This window comes from Cebus imitator, unplaced genomic scaffold (assembly GCF_001604975.1).
Source record: "Cebus imitator isolate Cc_AM_T3 unplaced genomic scaffold, Cebus_imitator-1.0 Scaffold86, whole genome shotgun sequence".
Lineage (NCBI taxonomy): Eukaryota > Metazoa > Chordata > Mammalia > Primates > Cebidae > Cebus > Cebus imitator.
The window spans coordinates 6,274,575-6,300,804 of NW_016107401.1; the positions used below are offsets into that span (position 1 = coordinate 6,274,575).

Below are 26,230 nucleotides of genomic sequence, written 5' to 3' on the forward strand. Positions count from 1 at the left end.
TTAGTAGAGATGGGGTTTCACCATGTTGACCAGGATGGTCTCGATCTCTTGACCTCGTGATCCACCTGCCTCGGCCTCCCAAAGTGCTGGGATTACAGGCTTGAGCCACCGCGCCTGGCCTGCCATCTTTATATTTTAATCCTCTCTGAAATTCAGAGAGAACATGACTCACCCAGGACACCTCACAAGATAGAGAGTGGAACTTTGCTTTGAACCCAGATCTGTTTAACCTCAAAGCCAAGTTACCTGCCCACTTGCCTGTCTTGATTTCTGTAACCAAGGCTTTTACATGATTCTATAAGCATTTTGTTTTGAAGAAGCACAACTGGGATGTCAGCAACAGGGTAAAAAGACTATGGACACTACCCACTTCAGTGTCTCCTGTGCAGCTGGGAGCAAGCGGGGCTTTTAAGCAGTGTAGACCTCTGGGATATAGATGTTCTGTGGCTTCACAGAATCCTAAGCAGTCAGGTTCCACTACCACAAATAAAATCAAAATAAGAATCAAAGCTGACATTTTTAGAACATCTGTTATAGGCCTACACAGATTGGACTTGTTTTTTGTGTTTTTTTTAATTACTTTGTTATCTTTTTTAGAGACAGGGTCTTGCTATGTTGCCCAGGCTGGTCTCGAATTCCTGGCCTTAATTGATCCTCCCACCTCAGCCTCCTGAGTAGCTGGGATTACAGGCATGTACCACTACACTTGGCTGAGATCGTTTATTGCACTAAAACATTTGTATATATATCTTCTCTTCAATTTTCAAAGCAACCTTACAGCACAGGCTCTATCTTATTATCTCCATGTTAGAGAGAAGAAAGGTAAGACCAAGATATTTCATGACTTTTCTAGGTAGTGAGGCAGAATTTGAACCCTGGACAGTCTGGCTTCAAGTTCATGATCTTTCTGCACTCTGAGCCAGCCTTATTGGCAAAGCATGCCCTGGGCATTGTGGTGTGGATGGAAACTGGGCACATTGCATCCATTCCTCCCTAGACTAACTTGCCTGGCCTGTGGACCTTCTCAGCCAGGCCAGGTGAAGTATGGCAGTGTCCAGCTCTGCCCCTCTGCCAATGCTGTGTGAATAGTAGAACTCTTTGTAGAAATGACAGAAATCTGATAGAAATCAGAGGAAGCAAAAAGGAAATGTATCGGCTTATTTAACTCCAAAGTCCTGAGATAGCTAGCTTCAGGCACAGCTGGATCCAGGGACTCAGGTGCTGTTACATAGACTTAGTCTCTCTCCATTACTTCACCCTGCTTGCTGGTATGCTAACCTGGTAGTATGTAAGCCCTGAATTGCTGGGAGTTGCCTTGCCACTTTGACAGAAAAGTCTACTGGAGAGTAAAGCATATGATGGAGCCCCTGCCAGGCCTTACCATACCATTTCATTATCAAAGTGCTGGAGAACAGCAGCTACAAAATTGTCTCAAAGCCAATCTTGATATATCATTCATGTATATGTGGGTCCTCTGTACCCTCACGTTCTGCATCTGTAGATTCAACCAACCAAGGATCAAAAGTATCCAGGAAAAAAATTAAAAATAATACAAATGCTTAATATAGTATAACAACTATTTACATAGCATTTACATTGTATTAGGTATTGTAAGTAATGTAGAGATGATTTTAAGTATACAGGAGGATGCACATAGGTTGTATGTAAACACTATGCAATTTTATATAAAGATTTGAGCATCCATGGATTTTGGCGTCTGTGGGAGGTCCTGCAAGGGTCAAGTGTATGAGAATTCCTCCTGGAACATTTGGCTAGGGATTAAGCAAATCTAGATATGTTTCTCTATATGGAATTTTTGCTGCACTTCATGGTGAATCTTGTCCCCAGCCGTGTTCTAACAAAGAATTGGGCCATATTGTCTGCAGGTAAGATTGAACTGAGATCCCAGAGGCCTCTGGTCTCAACAAGTATTGGCCAGGTTTATGATTTGCAATTTTAGGTGCATCATACCCTACCTGGGCGTCTGTCCAACCAGGTTAACAGCTCCTATCTTCCCCACCCGTTAGGGATGGGGTAGCCAGGACATGAGAGCTGATGGTATGCTGCAGAGGCCAAGTCCTAAAGGATGATGTCATGATTGTTGTTAGATATTTGCAGCAATGTTCATTGTTATACTGTGAATCTTATTTTGGCCCAATGATAATAATACCAAAGGTCTATTTAACACCTGACAATGTATAAAGGGCTCTTATTGCTGTGTTCTCATTTGGCCCTCATAACCCACCCTATAGGTATCATATCATCTCTGCCTTATCGATGAGGATACTGAGTCTTAGAGAAGTTAAGCAATAAGGCTGCCAGCTCTTTCACTGTTATTAAGTGCCTGCGTATACCAGTCTGTGCTAGAAGCTTATGACACCAAAATGATTTCTTGAGAAATGGTCCCTTCCATGAGGAAGGCCAGAGCAAACCAAGACTCCAACTCCAGGCCTCTAACCCCAAATCCACAGTTGTTCACACAGGGCCACTACCTCTCTCTGAGTTGAGAATACATGGTCAGTAGTTGTAGTCTTAATGGTCTGGAACTACCAGTGACTCAGTATTTGCTCTGTGCCAGACACCCTTCACAACCATTCTGAGAAATGAATTTTTCTTATCTTTAAGGCCTAGGGAGTTGGCCCAATGTTACATACCTAATAAGTGGTGACACCAGGTCATAACAACAGTAGCAAGGACTTACTATGTGCCAAGTACTGTGCTTTGCAGGTTATAGATTATATCATAAAACCTTCAACCAAAACAGCATAAGGAAAGAGCTTTTGTTATTCCCTTCAGAAGGATGAGCAATTGCCCAAGGCCACACAGCCAGTGGTAAGAGGTTATTGCCTGGTGCTGAATCCACACCTCTATTGTACCAGGAATAGGACAAGGACATTGCCTTGTTCATGTCTGTACCCCATCCCTGCAGAGCCTACTTCATTGTTGGCACATGGTAGGCACCCACATGTGTTTGTTTAGATAAAAATAGGTTCCTCAAAATGACATGCTGATCAAAGGAAGACAGTAACTGTCAAAGACTGCTCTGAGATGTCTTGTTTCTTCACGGCCTCTCCTGTTCCTGCAGTGTTATTAGGCACACCAATCACGCTTGCTTTCTCGGCCCCCAGGATCGCCAACCTGAAGATCCAGCTGGCCAAGCTTGACAGTGAGGCCTGGCCTGGGGTGCTGGACTCAGAAAGGGATCGACTGATCCTCATCAACGAGAAGGAGGAGCTGCTGAAGGAGATGCGCTTCATCAGCCCCCGCAAGTGGACCCAGGGGGAGGTGGAGCAGCTGGAGATGGCCCGGAAGCGGCTGGAGAAGGACCTGCAGGCAGCCCGGGACACCCAGAGCAAGGCGCTGACGGAGAGGTGGGGCTGGGGCCCCAGGGTGTATAGGACCCTTCTCTCACTGGCAGTCTATCCTCCAGCCCCCAGATAGGGAAAGGATGAGGGGGTTCCAGGGTGCCAGGGCTCCACCCTGAGCACGCTCAGTTCAGAGATCTCTCAGCTTGCCGACATAGAAAATCAGCAAAGATGATTCACCATCCAGTGCACCAGCCACCCTGGTACTTTGCATGGTGAATCATGCTACCAAAGAGTCTGCTTAGGTGATTGTGTTCAAAAGCATATCTTCTGACTCAACTAAGCCACATAACTCTATATAATTTAGAGCAGTCATTTTCTAACTTTTTGACAGTGATGCACATTTTATACTGTGACCTGATACAAGTTTCACAAAATAGTGCATGCTTTTTTTTTTTTTTTTAAGACAGTGTTTTGCCATGTTGGACAGGCTGGTTTCGAACTCCTGACCTCAAGTGATCCATCCGCCTCGGCCTCCCAAAGTGCTGGGATTACAGGCATGAGCCACCGTGCCCAGCTGAGTGCATGCTTTTTCTACCTGTGATGGTCCTCGGATGTTTTCTCTCTTCTGTTGCATTTCTTTTCATGCAGGTCATGACTCACCAAATTGATTTCACCACATGCTAAGTAAGGGGTTGCAGTTTGCAGTTTGAAAAACACTGGTGTGGATGGGGGTTGCAAACTGGCATGCTTATGGGAGCGAAGCAGGTCACAGAAATGCTAGAGACCCATCTGGCAGTGGTCTGTGTCAGACCGGAGTGCACAGACCCCACTTGTCTAAAGCAGGTGCTGTCTCTCTGCTCCAGCTAATGGGAGTGCAGGCCTTGGGCTGCCAGGGCTGCCGGTACTTCAAACAAAAGAATCGTTTGGATTTTTTATTTTTAAATATTGGGAACTAAATCCAAAATTTAAAAAATATATATGCAAATCAGCTTCATCTATGGGCTTGATGTAACCTAAAAGCCACTGCTTCATTTCTCTAATTTAGACCTTATTACAGACATTGTCTTTGTTTATTTCCTTCAGTGTTCCCACCAGCCTCCTCACCCACATTGCACAGAATGCAACACTGTTCACTGTAGGCTTTACCCTCTCCAGCTTCACGTTCATTCATTCATTCTGTTCATCAGCCAATGTTTACTCATTCATTCGAGAAACCTTTTGCTGCACAGACTGTGTGTGCAGGGCAGTTTGGGGGATTCAGAAATTAACAAGACATGGTCCCTGCCCCATGACCTTTAAATCTACTCTAGTTATTTTCACCATTTTTTGGCAGGAGGCTTTATTCAGCGAGGTTCCTGCCTCTAAGGAGCTTAGAAGTGAAGCTAGTGATTTTCAAGAGTGAGTGAGTGAGTGTGTGTGTGTGTGTGTGTGTGTGTGTGTGGTGTGGTGTTTGAGGCCAGCAAGGGAATTCCTTTTGCTAGTAAAATCAGAGGCCGAAGCCCAGTTTATGAAGCCAGTAAACATGCCTATTGCCTCAGTTGAAGCAGTCTGGGCGTCCTAGAGATGCCTGTATATGCTCACTCTGTCACCCCCTCATGGGTCTTTCAGGGGACCTTCGAGCTCTAAGGCACTCTCCTTGCAGTACCATCCTAGCAACTGAGTAAGCCCCACTTGCACATGGCATGGTGCCAGGTGGGTCAGGTTGACCAAGCCCTTGCCTAGCCTCTCATGGCTTCAGAAACTCCCTTGACTCACCGATGCTGGGAATCTCTCCCCGCTAGTTGCTTAGTCAGAACTGCTAGCAGTGATGTCCAAAGTATATCCATTTCCTCTCTCCCATTCTTCACTGGCAGGAGCAGCTGATTAGCCCTGACCCACCACCAGTTGGTGGGAGAAGGAGAAGGACAGAGCTTGAATAATTGTGTTCTGCAACCCTTGCAAGCACTTGGCTGGGTTTCTTTAGCACCATGGCTCCACTCTGCTTTCTCTGGGATTTGGGGATAAGGCCTGTGTCTATATGCCCTCATGCCTTTCGTGTTTGTTGAAAGAATAAATGGTTAGCTGACTGGGCAGACCCTTACTGGACCTCTGTGTCTCCCTCAGTCCCTCACTTGCTCCTAGACCCTATAACTGGCACTGGGAAGCCCTTAGCTATTCATCATCCCCACAGCCAGCAGCTGAAGAGAACAGACTCATGGCAGCCTCACTCCTTGTTGGGTCCAAAGCAACACCCTTCTCACCTGCTGACCTTGAGCAAGTCATTGACCAATATGGGTTTCACATGCCTAATAGAGAAAAAATGGGATACTTTAAGTCCTCACATAATATTTGTTAACAGGTTTTTGGAAAACTGTGACTTGAAGCAAAAGTACATACAATGAAACCAATTTTTTTCCATCAACTTTATGTTTTATTTTTATTTTTTCAAGATGGAGTCTTGCCCTGTCGCCCAGGCTGGGGTGCAGTGGTGTGATCCCGGCTCACTGCAACCTCCACATTCCGAGTTAAAGGGATTCACCTGCCTCAGCCTCTGAGTAGCTGGGATTACAAGTGTGCGCCACCACACCCGCCTAATTTTTGTTTTTTAGTAGAAACGGGGTTTTACCATGTTGGCCAGGCTGGTCTGAAACTCCTGACCTCAGGTGACCCACCCTCCTTGGTCTCCCAAAGTGCTGGGATTACAGGCATGAGCCACTGCTCCCAGCTCCATCAACTTTATTTAAAAAAAAAAAAAAAAAAAAAATTGAGAACTTGGTATACATCATTTTGCTTAAAGTTGCAGTTGGCAAGAACCTAGCTACAATGTTAATTGAGGATTTGCTGTAGTTACATTAACTACATATATGGTACGAAGGCAGGCAATTAGACCAGGCTGTGAATTGAGGCTCTTCCCTTCTGTACAACTGTTGGTTTCTTGAAACTCAAATTGGAGGCTCTTAGGGACCCCTAAGATATACCACATGTAAAAGCTCCTATCCCGTGCCACACTGTAGCCTATGTAATCTCATTTAAACCTCCCAGGAACCCTGAGGTTAATCCACATTTTACAAATGAGGAAACTGAGGCTCACCAACATCCCTAAGTGGCAGAGCTGGGATTAGAAGACCCCAGGTTTGCTAGCCCCAGAGGCTGTGCTCACTTTAGGGTGCTGCCCATGCAGAAGACCTTCTATTACTGCCTTCAACCCCATCTTTCAAAGGCCTGCTGGCTCCGCCGGAGCAGTGAGTTCACACAGCTAGTACAGGGAGGCCAGAACCTCCACTCGTCTGCAGCTGCCGAGTGGGCAGCTCAAAGGGCCTGGTAGGAGGGTGCTTGGACCAAATGCAATGGTAGCGAAGCTGGAGGGCATATAGGCAGGCAGCCATGTGTGCCCTAAGAGGAGTCTAAGGAAGGAGCCCACGGGAATGGGGTACCACGCTCGTGGCTGTGAGCCTCCCGCAGTGGGAAGACAGGAAAGCCATCCCAGCTGTCTTTGTGTCTGCAGCTGTTTCCTTCCAGCTCCGTGTCTGTCTGTCTATTCATCCTTCTGACTCTAGCGTTCTGTTTCCCTTCTCTGTTTTTCATGGTGTGTGTCTTTATTTTTAGTGTCTCTGTTTCTCTCTGTCTCCCCTCGCTCCTCTTTCTCTATTCTCTCTCTCTCAAAATGGGATTATTATGCTCTTCACCTTCACACAACAGCCTCACATTCAAGGTGCCTTTGAGGACAGGAATAGACACATCCAGGAGAGGCTGACTATAGGACCTGCCAAACCCCACTCACAAATCAGTCAGACTTGCCGGCATCCGAACAAGCCTCATCCTACCCTCTGCCTCTCCCTCCTTCCTGAGGTCCTTCCCCACCACTCCCCAGAGCAGGTGTGCAGTCATGCAGGATGCTCGTTAGTGCACGGGCTTCCTGGACCCACCCGAGGGACTGATCCTTCATCCCTGAGATGCAGCCCAGGTTCTTACACATTTTTAAGCAGCACACGAGGTGCTGAGCTACAGCTTGTGGGGACTCCAGCCCCACCTTTTGGATCCTCTACCTGCCTCCACGCTTGATGTGTTCTTGGCCTCCCAGTGTGTGCCAGGCATCACACACGCGTGCCATCTATCCTGCAAAGCTCAATGCCACTGGGAGGTGGCCTTGGCACCTGTGTGTTGCTAGCAGCAGCTAGCCCCCAGTGCCAGGATGTCATGACAGCCTATCTCCCAGACTCCTCATCGTCCTGTTGAGGCTTCACTGGGGACCCACATCTCCTCCCAGAACACACCTCTCTGGCTTTTCTCCCACAAAGAAGAGGAAAGCCAAGGAAAAAATGGTGAGCCCCAGCTGCTCCTTGATCCTGGACCTCAACTGTTCCTGAGCTTTCCTTTTATACAGAGTCAAGAGATTCCACAGCCTTGTCCATTCTGTTGAAAGTCAAGGCTTGTGTTCATTACAGGTTCCATCTGCCAGCCTACTGCACACCCCCACCCCAGCCTCAGGCACTAGAACAGTGCCAGGGATTGAGCTGACCAGGAACCACGCCAAGGTCACTCTGCCTGCTGCTCCTGTTGTCTTTTCTGTAATTTCACAAATTCAGTTGCCCAGTAATGAGCCTAACCCATCCCACAACACTTTTCAGTTGTGTCTAGAGCAAACTCTGGTCTTTACTGCAGGGCATGTGCTGGGGTTTGGGTGTGTGGGTAGAGGGATGGTATGACTTGACTTTTCCATGAAAATGAGCCCTTTCTCCCAGGCCCCAGACTGGGTTAGCTGTATCTTGGGTCCACTCCCCAGTCCAGGGACCAACTAGTCAGCCATTCCCTCTTTAGCAGGCGGACATGAGGGGATGGGGGCCAACAGTGGAACACATCTGTCTATGGAAGGTATAACATGCACGTCTTTCAGCAGAGTTCATAAACTCTTCCAGCTTCATCTGGAGCAAAAGTCATCCATTCAGCAAATACTGCGCATGTCTACATGGTAGGCATTGTGTTGGGTGCTAGGTGCTGGGTGAGCAAGATACAGCCTCTGCCTCTCTGCCGTCCCCCATCAGCGCAGCAGCTTGTAAACCTTGGTGTGCCTTAATGAAAAGGCAGATTTCTGGGCCCTGCTGCTGGGCTTTTTGATTCAGCAGGTCAAAGTAGGGTCCAGGAATATGTGTTTCAATAAGCACTCCTCCCTTTCTGATGCAGGTGGTCTGTAGGCCACAAGCTGATAATGACTAGCCTAGTAGACATGGGAGCAGACCAGGTCGTGAGTTTGTGAGGGCACAGTCTTGCTTGACGGGGCCCTTTATTTTGTAGTGGGCCCACTCCAGAGGTTGGAGAGCCATTCCAGGGGCAAAGACATACGCTGGAGCCCACCCAAGCTGCCCTCCAGGCGGGCTTTCAGGAGAGATCAGGCTGAGATATGGTCCTAAAGCCGGAAGTCTCTTCCAAACACAAGGATTTTGTGTCCGGGGAGATAGTTTGCTGAATTGAGCTTTGGTGTCGGGCATGCCTGGGTGAAAATCTTTGCTTCCAGTCCTGTGGCATTCCATCATGTCCACTAGCTTCTCCTGACTCTCTGGTCCCATTCTCTCCAGCACCCTTGCTAACTGTTGCTGGTCCACCCAACCTCGGAATGTTGTGTGTACTCAGAGCTTGGTCCTCGGCCTTCCCTTGTTTTCCCTTCTGTATTTTACCCTAAGATGATGCATGAGTCTATAAAGGCTGCCGTAACCACATACCACAGATTGACTGGGTGACTTAAACAGTGGACATTTATGTTCTCACAGTCTGGAAGCTAGAAGTCCAAGATTAGACGTCAGCAGGGTTGCTTTCTTCTGCGGTCTCTTCCCTCGGCTTGTAAATTGCCTCCTCCTCCCTCTGTTTCACATGGCCTTCCCCCTGTGCCTGTGTCCTAATCTCCACTTGTAAGGACAGCAGTCATACTGGATTAGAGTCTGCCCTACTGACCTCATTTTACCTTAATTACTTCTTAAAAGCCCTATCTCCAAACACAATCACATTGGGAGGTACTGGGGCTTAGAACTTCAATGTAGGATTTCAGGGGGACAAAAATCAACCCAGAACAGATGGTAATCTCATTGAGGTGCTGATCCATCTGATGGGGATTTCCCCCCAGCCACCCACCGCCGACCTTTATAGCAGCCTGTGTGTTCAGCATTCATACCCACATATCCACAAGAGAGCTCTTCTCTTCCCCCAGGTTCCCCTGCCTCCGCCCTCTCCTCTCAGCAGATGCCATCTGCAGGTCCACTTGGCTGCCCACTGCAGTAGCCACACAGTCTTCTCATTTACTTTACTCCCTCAGCCTCACCCACTCTGGCAGCCCAGGCACCGTTTCTGTCTCTGCATTTCTCAGGCCTCCACCATCTCAGTGACACCTCACAGCCACCCTCCCTGCCTTCAGTCTTCAGCCTCCTGCCCGTTGTCCTCATCACAGTCATGGTGACATCAAAAGGAAGAAGTTTCTGCTAAAGCCCCTACTTGGAATGTTCTTCCCTCCTGCACTTTTCCTAAGTAACACCTGTCCAGGATCCATCCTTAAATTCCTTTACTAGTCAGGAATCTAACTGCTGCAAGAAACAGCCCCCAGAGCCTCTGTGGCTTCACACAACAGAGGTTTATTTCTTGCTCATATAATGTCTAATTGGGTATGTCCAGTTAACAGGCAGCCTTCCACGTGGTTGTTCAGGAACCCAGGCTCTTTCCACATGTGGCGCCTCCCCTTTGAGTCCACAAGAGTCCATGCATGAGACAGTGAAGAAGACACACTCACTTTTCTTAACTACTTGTGCTCACATCCCATTGGCCAGAACTTGGTCATATGCACTGCCCCCCCAGCCGCAGGGAAGGCTGGGAAAATGGTCTGGGGACAGAGCCGGGTGCACACTGCCAGTCTCAGCCACAGAGTCGCTTGACTGGAAGAGGCCTGCCTGCCAATGTAAATTGGGGCTCTCCTTTTGTGTTCTTTTCTACCATTGTGTACTTTTTTCTCATGGACCTTGTCACACACTCTGTTAACTGGATATTTGAATATTTCTTTAATATCGGTTCTCCCCAGTAGAGTGTAAGCCCCATAAGAGCAGAAACATGCTGGGCACGGTGGCTCACGGCTGCACTCCCAGCATTTTGGGAGGCGGAGGCAGGCAGATTGCCTGAGGTCGGGAGTTCAAGATCAACCTGGCCAACATGGTGAAAGCCCATCTCTACTAAAGATATAAAAGCCGGGCGCGGTGGCTCACGCCTGTAATCCCAGCACTTTGGGAGGCCGAGGCGGGTGGATCACGAGGTCAACAGATCGAGACCATCCTGGTCAACATGGTGAAACCCCGTCTCTACTAAAACTACAAAAAATGAGCTGGGCATGGTGGTGCATGCCTGTAATCCCAGCTACTCAGGAGGCTGAGGCAGGAGAATTGCCTGAACCCAGGAGGCGGAGGTTGCGGTGAGCCAAGATCGCACCATTGCACTTCAGCCTGGGTAACAAGAGCGAAGCTCTGTCTCAAAAAAAAAAAAAAAAAAAAGATATAAAAAATTAGCTGGGTGTGGTAGCACGTGCCTGTAATTCCAACTACTTGGGAGGCTGAAGCAGAAGAATCACTTGAACCTGGAAGGTGAAGGTTGCAATGAGCTGAGACGATACCATTGCACTCTGGCCTGGGCGACAGGGCAAGACTGTCTCAAAAGAAAAAAAAAGCAGAAAGAAGGACTACTGTGCTCACTCACTGTTTTGTCCCAAGTGCAGTGCATGGGCAGGGTCCAGTACAACATGGGCACTCAATAAATATGAGCTGAAAAAGAGAGGAAGGGAAAGAAGAGGAAGGAAGAAGAGAAGCGTATGGTTGGGTGAAATCCTACTTCTGCCTCTAATTCCAGAGCTTTAAGCAAATTATGCAACTCTAGTAAGGGCCTCGATTTTCTCCTAAGTGGTAAAAATCATTCTTTCTATGCAGCATTATCATGCAACTGAATTAAGGCAGTGTCCTAATGTTCCTGGCACAGTGCTTGGTACCTGTATAAACACACACATATATATATAGTGGGTGAGCGATATTGCAACTTTCATAGGATTATAATGCATGTGGAGGCTCTAGCTCCCCAGACGCCGTGGTAAAATGCTTGCCGAAAGTTCTTGTGCCTGTGGGTCTGGGTGTACATGGATAAGCGTGCATGCCCTGTGCTTCCCTTCTGGGCATCCCACTCATGCTTTCTCTCCCTGTCTCCCTCCAGGTTAAAGTTAAACAGTAAGAGGAACCAGCTGGTGAGAGAACTGGAGGAAGCCACTCGACAGGTGGCAAGTCTGCACTCCCAGCTGAAAAGGTGAGTGGTGGGCGGTGGGGCCGTGGCTTCCCTGCACATGGCCAGACATGTGTGTCCTCAGAGTCACAGCCCAGGCTCTACCCTTCACTGGTCCTTGTGGCTTGAGTGTGGGTGTTTAGAAGCACAGCAAGTGGATGTCAGCAGACCTGAGCGTGGCCTGGTGTGGCTAGGAATAGGGGCCTTGACCTCTCCAGACTGATAGCACAAAGAAGGCCCCGGGCAGGTACTAGGAAGTCTTAGAAGTCATGGCTCACACCTGTAATCCCAGCACTTGGGGAAGCCAAGGTGGGTAGATCCCTCGAGCTCAGGAGTTTGAAACCAGCCTAGGCAACACGGTGAAACACCATCTCAACTAAAAATACAAAATTGGCCAGGTGTGGTGGTGCATGCCTGTGATCCCAGCTACTCTGGAGGCTGAGGTGGAAAGATGACTTGAGCCTGGGAGGCAGAGGCTTACTGTGAGCCGAGATCATGCTACTGCTCTCTAGCCTGGGTGATAGAGCCAGACCTTGTCTCCAAAAAAAAAAAAAAAAAAAGGAAACCCATACCTGCCACTTGCCTGTACCACACAGAGAAAGTAGCCTCAGGCCTGGGCCTCCATGGACAGCAGTGCATCACTGGAATTTAGTGACAACGTTTTGTTTCATTAGATTTTTTTTCTAATGGTGTCCTATTTGTAGTAAGTGATACTGCTTTTCAAATTACATTTAGGATGTCAAGTTTTCTTTTAAGATAGATGTTTTAAAGTATGAAACTAAGTTGGTCCGGGTGCAGTGGCTCATGCCTGTTATCCTAGCAGTTTGGGAGGCTGAGGCAGGCAGATTGCCTGAGCTCAGGAGTTTGAGACCAGCCTGGGCAACACGGTGAAACCCCATCGCAACTAAAATACAAAAAATTAGCCAGGCATGGCTACTTCGGAGGCTGAGGCAGGATAATCGCTTGAACCCAGGAGGTGGAGGTTGCAATGAGCCGAGATCATATCACATCACTGTACTCCAGGCTGGGGAACAGAGCAAGACTCCGTCTCAAACACACACACACACACACACACACACACACACACACACACACACGAGTTGATTTCAAGAAAGATATTAAGAAGTCTTTGTTTCATGATGGTTTCAACTATGAAAAAATATCATACAATGTAATGTAGCCAATTGGAGCTTTGGTCTAGAGGAAAAAGTGGACTTTTAAGATAGCTAACTTGAGTCCGAAGCCCAGCTCTGCCATGTCTTGATTATGTGGCCTTCTTGGGGGTGTCAGTTTTCCATGAAGTGGGGGTGAAGGGTCTACCCTAGAGATTGCCCAGCAAGTCTAGTGAGATCATGGTGCTTTCCAGAGTGCAGCAGCAGGTCTCAGGGGGCCCACTTCACTGTGTGTGTCTCACTGTGCTTCCCCTCTGTGTCCCAGTCTCTCAAGCAGCATGCAGTCCCTGTCCTCTGGCAGCAGCCCCGGATCCCTCACGTCCAGCCGGGGCTCCCTGGTTGCATCCAGCCTGGACTCCTCCACTTCAGCCAGCTTCACCGACCTCTACTATGACCCCTTTGAGCAACTGGACTCAGAGCTGCAGAGCAAGGTGGAGTTCCTGCTCCTGGAGGGGGCCACTGGCTTCCGGCCCTCGGGCTGCATCACCACCATCCACGAGGACGAGGTGGCCAAGACCCAGAAGGTGGAGGGAGGCGGCCGCCTGCAGGCTCTGCGTTCCCTGTCCGGCACCCCAAAGTCTATGACCTCCCTGTCCCCACGTTCTTCTCTCTCCTCCCCCTCCCCACCCTGTTCCCCTCTCATGGCCGACCCCCTCCTGGCTGGAGATACTTTCCTCAACTCCCTGGAGTTTGAAGACCCGGAACTGAGTGCCACTCTTTGTGAACTGAGCCTTGGTAACAGCACCCAGGAAAGATACCGGATGGAGGAACCAGGAATGGAGGGCAAGCAGCTGGGCCAAGGTAGAGAGTGCCATGCCCAGAGGGTGGGAACTGGGAGGAGGGAAAGAGACACTCTGTGCTCAGAACCCGTAGTGATCATTCTAGTCGATATTTACTGACTGCTTTCTGTGTGCCAGGTCTTTGTATGGTAAGCATATTTATTGGGTGGATATTTATTAGCTCAGTATTTTTGAGGTCCTATGCTAAGGATTTTCAGTGGTAGATTTTGTCCTCCAACAGACATTTAGCACCTTATGAAACTAAGTGTCAGGTCATCCTGTGCTACTGGATATACACGGATTCATCTATCCATTCATTCAGAAGATATGCTGTGTGCCAGGCACTGGGTTGATGACTAAGAATTTTGTGTTGAAGACAGACAGGGTCCTTGTTCTCATGAAGCTTATGTTCAAATGGAAGCACAGGCAATAAACCTGCAACCAAACAGAAGCACTACAAAGAAAATAAAACAGGGAATGTGACTGAGCCTTTGAGGTTGGAGGTGGGACCACTGGGGCAGATTGGGTTGTGAAGGAAGATGACATTTGAGTGTGGCTTCAATGGTGAGTTGGAGAAAAGAGCAAGAGCAAAATCTCCAAAGTCAGAGCAAGGGACTAGAAGGTAAGCCAGGAAGCCGTGAGTCACAGCTAGGGGGTTACCAACAAGGCTGGAGAATTAGGCAGAGCCCAGATCCTAAAAGGCCTGGTGGGCAGTGCTAAGGAGTTTGGATTTTGTCCTGACTGTACTGGGGACCCATGTGACTGTTTGAAGCCAGGAATGATATGTTCTGACTCCCATTCTGCATGAAGTCAGAAAGAACATTTTGGTCTTGGTCGAAATTTAAGTTGAAATCTTCAAAATAGAAGATGATGCTGATGTTGACTGCTAAGATTTATTAGGAGAAACCTTATCTTTAGTCACAACCACATAATAAATCATAATAGTTAATTTTATTGGGGATATATTGTGAGTTGGGCAATGTGCTTGATATATGGTGAAATCAGTTGTTTTTTTTTTGAGACGGAGTTTTGCTCTTGTTACCCAGGCTGGAGTGCAATGGCGCGATCTTGGCTCACCGCAACCTCTGCCTCCTGGGTTCAGGCAATTCTCCTGCCCCAGCCTCCTGAGTCGCTGGGATTGCAGACACACGCCACCATGACCAGCTGATTTTTTGTATTTTTAGTAGAGACGGGGTTTCGCCATGTTGACCAGGATGGTCTCGATCTCTTGACCTCGTGATCCACCCGCCTCGGCCTCCCACAGTGCTGGGATTACAGGCTTGAGCCACCGCGCCCGGCCGAAATCAGTTATTTCTATTCTGTCCATTTCACTGATGACGAATTAGAGATTCAGAGAGGCGATGTCACTTGCCTTAAGTCACCTAGCCATCAAGTGAGGAAACAGGGATAGGAACTGGGGTCTTTCAGGCCCCAGAACCCAACTCCTTTATTGTCATGCCTTAGGCTGGGAGGCAGTTCAGTGTGCACATTCAGGCCAACTCCTGGTGCTTGGGGTCCCACCAAGCCCATCTGACTCTGGGTGTGTGGGTCAGGACTGAGTAGGGTGCTCAGTAAACTCACCTGGACCTCCTTGGCTTTCCTGGCCATGGTAATCATAGCTATGATATATGGAGTACAGGTGTATAGGCTTCAGGTACTTCTGTGAATAGTTACTAATTTAACCCTCATAACACCTCTGGGAAGTGGGTGCTATTTTTGTCCCCATCTTTTTTTTTTTTTTTGAAACTTAGTCTCACTCTGTTGCCCAGGCCAGAGTGCAGTGGCGCAATCTCGGCTCACTGCAACCTCCACCTCTCGGGTTCAAGCAATTCTCCTGCCTCAATCTTCTGAGTAACTGGGATAACAGGCACGCACCACCATGCCGGGCTAATTTCTTGTATTTTTAGTAGAGACGGACTTTCACCATGTTGGCCAGGCTGGGCTCGAACTCCTGACCTCAGGTGATCCACCTGCCTCAGCCTCCCAAAGTGCTGTAATTACAGGTGTGAACCACCCATGCCTGGCCCTTTTTATCCCCATCTTAAAGATGAAAAAAGTGATGGAAAGTGAGGTTAAATGACTTCTCTGAGGTTAGTCCCACGGAGTGAAATGGCAAGACCAGGACTGACACAAGGACCGCCTGCTCAGAACGCACGCTATTATCCGTGCACCCAGTTCTGTCTACAAAGAGCTCATGCTCCTGGCTCCAGGTGAGATCAGCTAGAAGTAGCCAGACCCGTTTGAGCCCTATGGCTCTCAGGCGTGGGCAGGAGTGCCACTGCTGTGCCCAGAATTGTCCATTTGTGTGCAAGGGCCAGTAGGAGCGTGGCAGGGAAATGAGGTTTCCTTGTCAAATAAAGGCTTTGAGTGCCAGTGTTTCCCTTAGAACAGGAGCCGAGAGATCCCTGGGGTTCCCTTATCAGGAAGGGAGTCTTACTGAGTGCTCTCAAAATAAAAGCAAGCGTCCTACTATACCAGGTGGCAAGCTTCGGAAAATTGTTCCCTGGAGAGGAGGGGTTACAGGTGGAACCTCTAACAAGGCTCAAGGAGTGTTCCTCTGATGGCAATATTAAGCCAAATCAGGACACTCAGATGCCAGCTATGTCCTGTGAAGTGACCCCCTCCCCTCCCCTCCCCTCCCCTCCCCTCCCCAGTGGTGTCCTTGGAGCTTGTGAGCCTAAGACAGCACATGAGGCTGGACACACACAGGTCTCTGGATGGCATTTCCTTCGTGCCATCTCCAGAAGCCTTCCCTGGAGCGATCAATGCCAGGCAGAGCTCAGACGCTAAGCAGGTTATGCGATTAGTGCCGCTGTTCAGTCAGCAGACAAATTAATCTCCTTAAGTGGTTTAGTGGAGGGTGGAGATGCATGGGTCTGAAAGCAGGAGGTCTCCACAGGCTCAGCAGACATGGGTCGCAGGCTCGGCTTCCCCATCACCAGCACTTGCAGTCTCCCAGACCCGCCTTGTCACCCATCGCCATCCCCAGCCTGCCATGCCCTGGACTCTATGCCCCTCAATGCTGCAAGCCCTTGCCCTCCTCCAGTCTGTCTGCAGGTGCTCAGAGGTGTTATCTGTGAGGTTGTAGGATCTGGATCTGGCCTTCACCCCTCCGAGGAGGGCAGGAACTGTCTTATTCATCTTTGTAGTTCTGAACCTGGCAATGGTCCTGGCACATCGTGGGTGTTCATTACTTGGGCAAGGAAGGAATGTACAACACGTGTTGAGTGCGTGGTTATGAGCCTCAGATCAGAGATTTTCAAAGACCTCTGTTAAGGGTAGGGAAGAGGAGGAGCTGAATTAGGAGTGGAAAGGGATAGGCCGAGTGGAAGAACAGGTGCTTAACCTCTCCCTTCTCTGTCCTAAGGGTCCAGGAGCTGTTATTTTGCCCCAGGAGGGTAGGGATGGATCTATTAGGTTGGCGCAAAAGTAATTACAGTTTTTGCCATTGAAAGTACAGATATCTACCGTGATAGGAACAGTAGTGGCAATAGGATAGTTGTGATGAGTTTTGTAGAGCACTTTGCCTGCCTACACCAATCTCTGTATTAAGGACTTCCCCTATAATGCCTCTCCGAGTCCTCTCAACAGCCCTATAAGTAGATATTATTATCCAGGTTTTACAAATGAGGCATCTGGGGCTTAACAGGATTAAGTCAGTATCTCAAGGTCATGAAGCAGTAAGTGGTGGAACTGGATTTGAATCCAGGCATTTTGACTCCAGAGCCTGGGATAGTAAAACACAAAATCACATGTGACTCCTTCCATCACCCTAAAGCAGACTTTTTATATTTTTTTGCTTTCGCATTTAGAGGTGGTTGGAATTTGCTGGAACCATCTTTTATCCATAGAGAGCGGATCAACATTGGGAGTTAAGCCCAGGCACAGTGGTTCACACCTGTAATTCCAAAACTTTGGAAGGCCAAAGCAGGCCGATCGCTTAGACCAGGAGTTCAAGACTAGCCTGGGCAATATGGCAAAACCCCATCTCTACCAAAAAATAATAATAATTTAAAAATTAGCTGGGTGTGGTGGCACATGCCTATAGTCCCAGCTCCTTGGGCAGCGGAGGTGGGAAGATCATCAGAGCCCAGAGTGGTCGAAGCTGCAGCGAGCCATGATTGTGCCACTGCACTCCAGCCTGGATGAGTGAGACCCTGCCTCAAAAACAAAACAAAACAAAATTGGGAGTTGCAAAGACAGTTTTCTGATTCCTGAACCTGCCTTTCCATCTTCCTTCTCTAGCTGTGAATGCGGCCCAGGGCTGTGGGCTAAAAGTGGCCTGTGTCTCAGCTGCAGTGTCAGACGAGTCAGTGGCTGGAGACAGTGGTGTGTACGAGGCTTCCGTGCAGAGGTGGGTGCCTGGGTGCTGGCTCACTCTGTGGCCCTGTGAGCCATGAACTCTGAATATGCAGAGCCTAGGCTTGTGGGGTGGCTTAGGTTTGGGTCCCCCTAGTGTGTGGGAGGATCCCCAAGAGGGCATGACCCCACCTTCCTCTTGGCAGCCCAAGGCACAGCAGCATAACCTTTCCTGGGACCTTGGAGGTGCTTGAGGTTTGGGGTAGTGCTAGTTCTGTGGTAGCTGTGAAAAGGTGTATGGCCAAGGAGCAAGCGCTGGAGAAAGGGAAGCCCCCTTCAGAGAGGGGTCCAATCTGGGCATAGTGTGAGCCTGTAATCCCAGCTACTTGGGAGGCTTCAGTGGGACGATCACTTGACACCAGGAGTTCGAGACCAGCCTGGGCAACATAGTGAAACCCCCCCAATCTCTAAAAAAATTTTTTCTTTAATTAAAATTTTTAAAAAAAGGACCTGGAGGGAGGCTGAGCAAACCCTTACTTTCCTTCTTGGTGATCCAACCGCAGCCTCCCAGAACAGTTTGTTCACTGCAGGGAAGCCTAACTCCCCCTCCCCTGTTGCCTTTTCAGACTGGGTGCTTCAGAAGCTGCTGCATTTGACAGTGATGAATCAGAAGCGGTGGGTGCGACCCGAGTCCAGATTGCCCTGAAGTAAGTGACATGGATGATGAGGACAGAGGTAATGGTCTGTGTGGGGTCACTTCTTCATCCGCATTTACCTTCACAGCCACCCAGGGTGGAAGGCAGCGCCGGCAGCTGACCGTTGCAGCTTCCTAACTAAAAAGATGCCAATTCGCTTCTCAACTCCCAGCTGTCCACTTTACAGATAGGAGAAACGAGGTTTTAAAAGACCTTGTAACTTGCCCCAACTCACTGAGCTGACTGGTGGCAGAGCCAGGAACAGGGCTGAGACCTCCTGCCTCAGCGTGTTTGTTCTTTGTTATGGTGGCTTTTGTCTTTCCATCCCATCCAGGTTTCAATGATCTGGATGGAAGTTGACCACTAGGGGCCGCAGCCCTGATTGGGTCAACACACACATGGTTGTTCCTTTTGTTTTCTCTTGTTGGGGGATGATCTCAGTATTTTTTTATTTTTTCTAGACATGGTCTTACTCTGTCACCCAGGCTGGAGTGCAGTAGCATGATCTCAGCTCACTGCAACCTCTGCCTCCCTGGTTCAAGCGATTCTCCTGCCTCAGCCCCCCAAGTAGCTGGGATTACAGGTGTGCGCCACCACGCCCGGCTAATTTTGTCTTTTTAGTAGAGACAGGGCTTCACGATGTTGGCCAGGCTGGTCTCAAACTGACCTCAAATGATCCCCCTGCCTCAGTGTCCCAAAGTGCAGGGATTACAGGCATGAGCCACCATGCCCGGCCTTCAGTATTTTTTAATAGGAATTAATTGCCAACGTTTCCATATCACGAAATTTCACCCACATTTATGGGTTCTTTTTAAAAATTTAGACAACTGGCTGGGTGCAGTGGCTTATGCCTATAATCCCGACACTTTGGGAGGCTGAGGCAGATGGATCACTTGACTCCAGGAGTTCAAGACCATCCTGGGCAACATGATGAAACCCATCTCTACTAAAAATACAAAAAATTAGCTGGGCGTGGTGGCGCACACCTATAGTCCCAGTTACTTCGGAGGCTGAGGTGAGAGGATCACCTGAGCCCATGAGGTCGAGGCTACCATGAGCCCTGATCAAGCCACTGTACTCCAGCCTGGATGACAGAGTGAGACCCTGTCTCAAAAAAAAAAAAAATTTTTTTTTCAAAGAACTGACAGTTCTAGCTCTATATCCCTGCATGGCAGCAAAGCACTGGGCCTGTGCTCTTGAGCTCACCACAGTCCCCAAGGCAGCCAACAGCCACATCCTGTGACTTTTAACAGAGAGAAGGAGCAAGAATGATGAGTGTATTACTAATAGGTATGCCCCTTTTCATTTCAGGTATGATGAGAAGAATAAGCAATTTGCAATATTAATCATCCAGCTGAGTAACCTTTCTGCTCTGTTGCAGCAACAGGACCAGAAAGTGTGAGTATGTAGCTGGACATGTGTATCTCATACTTTCACGCTCTGGAGTCACCCCTGGGGGTCATTTTTCTGCCCTGTCCTGATCCACTTATGGGCTTGTCAAGGCACTGTGGGTTTGTAATGCATATGACCGTGATGCTAAATGTCACGTGATGTAAATGCATGTGAATACAGGCACAATGGCAAGCACACCAGCAGTAAAGACACACACTCTAGTTGACTGTGAATTCCTGTCCCATTACATGCTGAGCACCTGCTGCATGCCAGCTGTAGGTATGGGGTGGTGAGCAGATCCTTCCTGGGCCCTACCCTCCCAGACTTTGAGCCTCGTGGAGAAGAATGGTCACAGTCTATTTTCTCCTAAGCTCAAGTGTTTCTTGCAGAGAGAGATGGGTCTTCAGTTTCCAAGAGTCAAGACCAATCACTGTGCTTCTCTTGGAGGGATGTGACTGCATGTTACCTTGATGCTGATAGGCGGCAAACACGTGCTCTGTCCGAATGTGGGCACTTCCCATTGTAGATGGGTTTATCCTTTATTGCACTCATCTACCTATGAGTTTTCTTCTTAACTAGACCGTAAGGCCTGGAGGGTGACAACAGGAGCTGATGTGTCTGTGGTCTACACCCAGCCAGCCTGTGAAGGTGGCACATGTGGGAAGAAGGAAGGGCAGGAAGGTGGACGAAACAGAAGGAAGACAAGATGGGACACTTGGGTCATTTTCAGTCTTTTGCCCACACAGACGGTGCCAGGCTGAACAGCCTTCTCTATATCTCACTGGTACTCATGCAGGGGTATCTGTGGGATAATGCCTAGAAGTGAGGGGTCTGGACCCAAAGATAAATGCATCTGGAATTTTGTTCCATTCGTCTAAGTCCCTTCCAGTGTATAGGGGCCTGATTTCCCAGATTCCTCAGTTCTGCAAACTCTCATCCTCTGTGGTTTGCTTAGGGATTTCAGCAGCTGTTTAGCCCCAGACCTGGGCTGACCCAAGATTTCCTGTGGTTCTGTCTCCCTCTAGGAATATCCGCGTCGCTGTCCTTCCTTGCTCTGAAAGCACCACCTGCCTGTTCCGGACCCGGCCCCTGGATGCCTCAGATACTCTAGTGTTCAATGAGGTGTTCTGGGTATCCATGTCCTATCCAGCCCTTCACCAGAAGACCTTAAGAGTCGATGTCTGTACCACCGACAAGAGCCATCTGGAGGAGTGCCTGGTAAGGGCCGTGTCTGTCTGCCTGTCTGGCCTTCCATGTTTATGGGGATTGGTCCACCCTGAGCTTCAGGAAGACGGCTCGAGGGAGACACAGGTTGTGCTATCGTCAGGCTTATCTTGGATTCTAGGCAGAGATGCTTCCACAGGTGAATGTTGTTCTCAGACCTGGGGTGGGAGAGAAGAAGCTCTTTTCACAAGAGGAAGAGTAATGGACCTGAAAGTGCCTTTTAAAACTGCCAGAACCTGGAAAATGCTAGCCACAGCCATAGCCTCTGCTTCTTACCTAATGTCTCATGCGTGTAGCAAAGCTGTTGTTTACTGTAGTGAAGCTGAGGTGCTATAGCAGGGCCTCAAACCACAGCTTTACCATAGGCATGAGAGACGAGGTAAGAAGCACAGACTACAGCTGCATGGTGGCTTACACCTAGAATCCCAACCCTTTGGGAGGCCAAGGCTGAAGGATCACTCAAGTGCAGGAGTTCGAGAGCAGCCTGGGAAACAGAGCAAGACCCCATCTCTACAAATACAAAATTAGCCGGGCATGGTGGTACATGCCTGTAGTCCTAGCTACTCTGGAGGCTGAGATGGGAGGATCTCTTGAGCCTAGGAGTTCAAGGCTGCAGTGAGCTGATTGTGCCACAACATTCTGGCCTGGGCAACAGCAGAACCCTGTGTCAAAAAAAAAAAGAAAAATAGCACAGAATAATGACAACAAACACATAGGCATTTACATCCCACCTATACCCCTTGCTCTATAGCTGGATGACCTTGGACAGGTTACTTAACATCTCTGATTCTCATTTTTCTTGTCCATAAAATGCAAATAATAATGACTCTGTCATGCCCACTAGAAGAATCTTTGTAAGGATTGAGATAGCACCTGTCAAGCACCTTCAAGCATCTGACACACAGTGAGTTCTCGTTGATTGAGGCCATTGCTAGACTCCCTGAAACGGACCTCCTCCGGCTTCCATCTCCTCACTGCACTGGCAGGAGTCAGGACTAAAGATGAAGTAGCCCCGGGTACAGTTTCCTAAGAAACTGTCCCCTTAGAGACAGGCAGACCCAAGTGCAGACAGATATTCAGCTTTCCCGTCTGTAGAAGGGGGACTTACAGAACAGCTAACTCAGGGGCTTGTGATGTACAAGTGAGTTAAAAGAAGTAAAGGCCTTTGTTAACCCTGATGCCATTTAGTGTTAGAGTATTTTAATGATAACTCAACTGTGGGCACAAAGGAGGGAGCCCAAGCATGGGCATTATACCTAGAAGGTTGCTCTACTCATGCTCAGATCTGTACTGGGAGCTTGTGTCCCACCCCTGTGTGTGGGGCTGGGGATTCAGACGGGGAACCAAATAGACAAGGCGCCAGCATTGATGGCTAACTTGTGAACAAACTGTGAGGAGGGCCGTTTTGGAAATGGATGGGTTGAAGTGATGGAGGAAAATGTGGGATGTGTGCAAAGGAGAGAAACAAGATGCATACATCTCTCCGAGCCTCTCCAGCCTCTGTGTCCGGAAGCTGGAGTGTGGATCCTCTCACTGCCTCCTCAGAGGGCTCACCACCTTTCTCCTGCTGTAAATCACAGGCCTTTGCCCAGAGTAGGGAATCTCTGCTCTCCATCCTTGCCTTCATCGGCTTGTGCTGTAAAAGCCTTCTCTGTCATGGCATTGTGGGGCCATATCCTTGGCTTGCGGCCTGGGGCTGACACCAGGCTTGCCCTTCCAGCCAGACCTCCTCAGAATCTTCAATTCTCGGTCAGTTCCCTTATCGGTAAAATCCGGCTCATACTGACTTCCTGGAGGTGGTTCTCTGAAAACTAAATGAGGTGCTATAGCAGCACTTCAAACTGTGCCATGCACAGGAATTTCCTGGAGCTCTGGCTAAAATGCAGATTCTGATTCAGCAAGTCTGGAGCGGAACCTAAGATTCTGCATTTCTAACAAGCTCCCAGGTGAGGCCAATGCTGCTGGTTCCTAGATCACACTTTGTGTAGCAAGAATGCAGAGCTGCAAAGTGTCTGTACTTCGTGCTCACTGGATATCAGTTCCCATCTCTTTCCTCCTTAGCTGGGTACAAAGCAGCATCACTACCATTTATGTTGTTGTTACAGACAGTAATGCAGTACCTGTAGTTAATATCAGTAGGATTCAGCTTACATGGCAGGCACTGAGCTAAGCTCTTTATATGCATTATCTCTGTTTTTTTTTTTTTTTTTAGACTGAGTCTCACTCTCTCAGTCTCTGGAATGCAGTGGTGCTGTCTCAGCTCAGTGCAACCTTCACCTCCCTGGCTCAAGCAGTTCCCCTGCCTCAGACTCCCGAGTAGCTGAGACTACAGGCACGCACCACCACACCTGGCTTATTTTTGTTTTTTAATAGAGGCAGAGTTTCACCATGTTGGTCAGGCTGATCTTGAACCCCTGACCTCAGGTGATCCACCCGCCTCGGCCTCCCAAAGTGCTGGGATTACAGGTGCGAGCCACCACACTCAGCCCATTATCTCTACTGATCCTCACTCCAACCTTGCAAAATAGGTAGCATATTCCAGTGGAGAAACTGAGGCACAAACAGGTAAAAGACCTTTCCTAGACCACACAGTTAGAAAGTGGCAGAAGCCGTATTTGAACTCCAGCGGGTCTCCCTCTGAAGTTCACACACGTCAGCGCCTCTGTGTTGTCTCTTTGCCAGCACATGGCTCTCTGGAGCCCAGAGGTGGGGGTGGTGACTCGAAGGGGTTGGCAAGCCTGGGCTCCTCCAGTGAAGCGTTCCCCTGGCCCTGGGCATTCCTAAGCCAGAAGAGGCTCAATCCTATTTTCTTCTCCTAATTGGATGCCTTTTATTCCTCCTTCCTAATTGAAGGCTGGTCATTGCTGGTTGCCATGGCAGCAGCCAAAGCGCTCATCTCACCGTGGCTGGTCTTTGCCTGTGGCCAATGGGATACCTCCTTTCCCGTATACAGTGGGGACATGGAGTGTCAGGCTGTCGTATTTTGGTGGCTGGAGGAGGAGAAGTGAGATGGGAGGAAAAAGGGCCTGTCCGCTCCCACGCAGAGACTCCAGGCAGCAGGGTGTGTGGAATCCCCAGTCTGTTTTCAGCTAGGCAGCAACAGTATCTGTACTGAGCCGACTCTATCTGTCTGTCAGGGGGCTAAGAACTTTGTGTGCAATATCTCACTTAATCCTTGCGATTGCCCCAGAAAAATAAGGGATCAAGGCCCAAGTCACCTGCCAGCTCATCCAACAAGAAGATGGCAAAGCCTGGATTTGAACAGAGACTCCAGCTTCCTCATGTGTAGCCATCACACCATGCTACTTCTCAGGGGGTTACTGTGAGTGTCCCTCATGTCCCCAGACCCAGATTATAGGTTTTGAGGAATACACAGCCCGCCTTCCCAATATCACAGGCATCAGTTCCACCAAATGCCCTAGCATGGCATTGCAGGGGGCCTAGTTGTCCCCTGCTCTACTGCTGAGCTCCACGCCACCCCAGCCCAGGCTCTTTCAAGGAAGCCCACTTCTCACGCCCCACTTACATCCCATGGTTCACCAGTAAAACCGTTCCCTTGCCCCCTCTCACTTTGCCATGCTAACTTGGTAAAACCCCAGCCCTGTCAAAGTGAACTCTCCACCCCCTCCTCTCCAAATGAGCAACTGGAAAAAAAAATGCACACAACCACGCTGTATGGCGTCATTTGGAAATGGTGATCACTCACTTCCCATGAGCCCTGAATGCTGCCCAGAAATTATACTGTATCTCCCTGGACCATTGACTCGCCCACTCATCACAATGACTAATTTATACTTCTCTCAGGGAGAGAAGAGAGGAGGACTCAGAAGAGCGCTCCCACACCATATCTAGATGTTCTTGTAGGTTCTGCCATTTCCCTAGCTTCTGAGGATGGTCCTTCTTCATTGCCATCTGAGGCCACCACCCCCATTTTCTCACAAAGAACATCCCTCCAACAGCCATTCTGCTTTTTTCTCCATCTTTAACTTTCTTTCCTCCACTGGATACCTCCTATCAGTATATCATCATGCTGTTATTTCTCCCATGCTCAAAGCAAAACAAAACAAAAGATTTTTTTGAGACAGGATCTTGCTTTGTTGCCCAGGCTGGAGTGCAGTGATGTGAACTGGGCTCACAGCAGACTTGACCTTCTGCACTTAAGTGATCCTCCCTCTTCAGCCTCCCCGGTAGCTGGGACTATAGGCACAAGCCACCATGCCTGGCCAATTTTTTTCACTTTTAGTAGAAATGGGGTTTCACCATGTTAACCAGGCTGGTCTCAAACTTCTGACCTCAAGAGATCCACCCACCTCGGCCTCCCAAAGTGCTGGGATTACAGGCATGAGCCATTATGCCCAGCCTGGCCCTCAGCTTTGTACCAGGGGTGTGCTCCTCATGTTCATCAGTGAGCTCCTTGTTCCTAGACCAGAGGCCAGGTCTCCATCTTCCTACTCGACCTGCCAGCTGCACCTGCCGCAGTTGCTGACTTCACCTCCCTCAACATCCTTTGCCCTTGCTTGGCCTCCCGGTTACCTCACTCTTCCAGTGTTCTCCCCTCACCTCTAGCATCCTGGTTTCCTTTGCTGATTCATCCTCATTTCCCTGACCTACCTATGTCAGAGGGCCCGGGATTGGGTCCTTGATCTTTACCTTTTCCACTCGTTTCCTTGGTGGTCTCCTTTTATCTCCCAGCTGCAAACCCATCCCAAGTGCAGGGCTCCAGCTGGGGCCTCCCCACCCCTCGAATCTCATATCTCCACTGCCTATTCTATATCTTCACTTAACACGTAAAATAGAACCTCAAACTAACATGGCCACAAGAGCGCCCCTGACCTTTCCTCCTGTATCTCCGCTGTCTCAGGCGATGGCAACCTCATTCCTCCATTGCTCAGGCCAGACACCCTGCAGTCATCCTTGACCCCCTCTTTCCTTCACCCCATCATCTTCGTGCCACCTTTTAAAAGAACCCAGCGCCGGGCGCGGTGGCTCACGCCTGTAATCCCAGCACTTTGGGAGGCCGAGGCGGGTGGATCACGAGGTCAGGAGATCGAGACCATCCTGGTCAACATGGTGAAACCCCGTCTCTACTA

General features: G+C 49.1%; 1 protein-coding gene across 1 annotated transcript in view; it reads left to right on the forward strand.

Moving 5' to 3' along the window:
• Positions 1 to 26,230, forward strand: part of WWC1 (WW and C2 domain containing 1) — a 189,512-nt gene that overhangs the window by 124,530 nt on the left and 38,752 nt on the right. Inside the window, exons 9-15 of the mRNA XM_037740631.1 lie at positions 3,003 to 3,371; positions 11,514 to 11,603; positions 13,017 to 13,552; positions 17,776 to 17,884; positions 18,456 to 18,536; positions 19,836 to 19,922; positions 20,942 to 21,134. Coding sequence (XP_037596559.1) covers positions 3,003 to 3,371; positions 11,514 to 11,603; positions 13,017 to 13,552; positions 17,776 to 17,884; positions 18,456 to 18,536; positions 19,836 to 19,922; positions 20,942 to 21,134 — 1,465 coding nt within the window. The remainder of the gene's footprint in view (positions 1 to 3,002; positions 3,372 to 11,513; positions 11,604 to 13,016; positions 13,553 to 17,775; positions 17,885 to 18,455; positions 18,537 to 19,835; positions 19,923 to 20,941; positions 21,135 to 26,230) is intronic.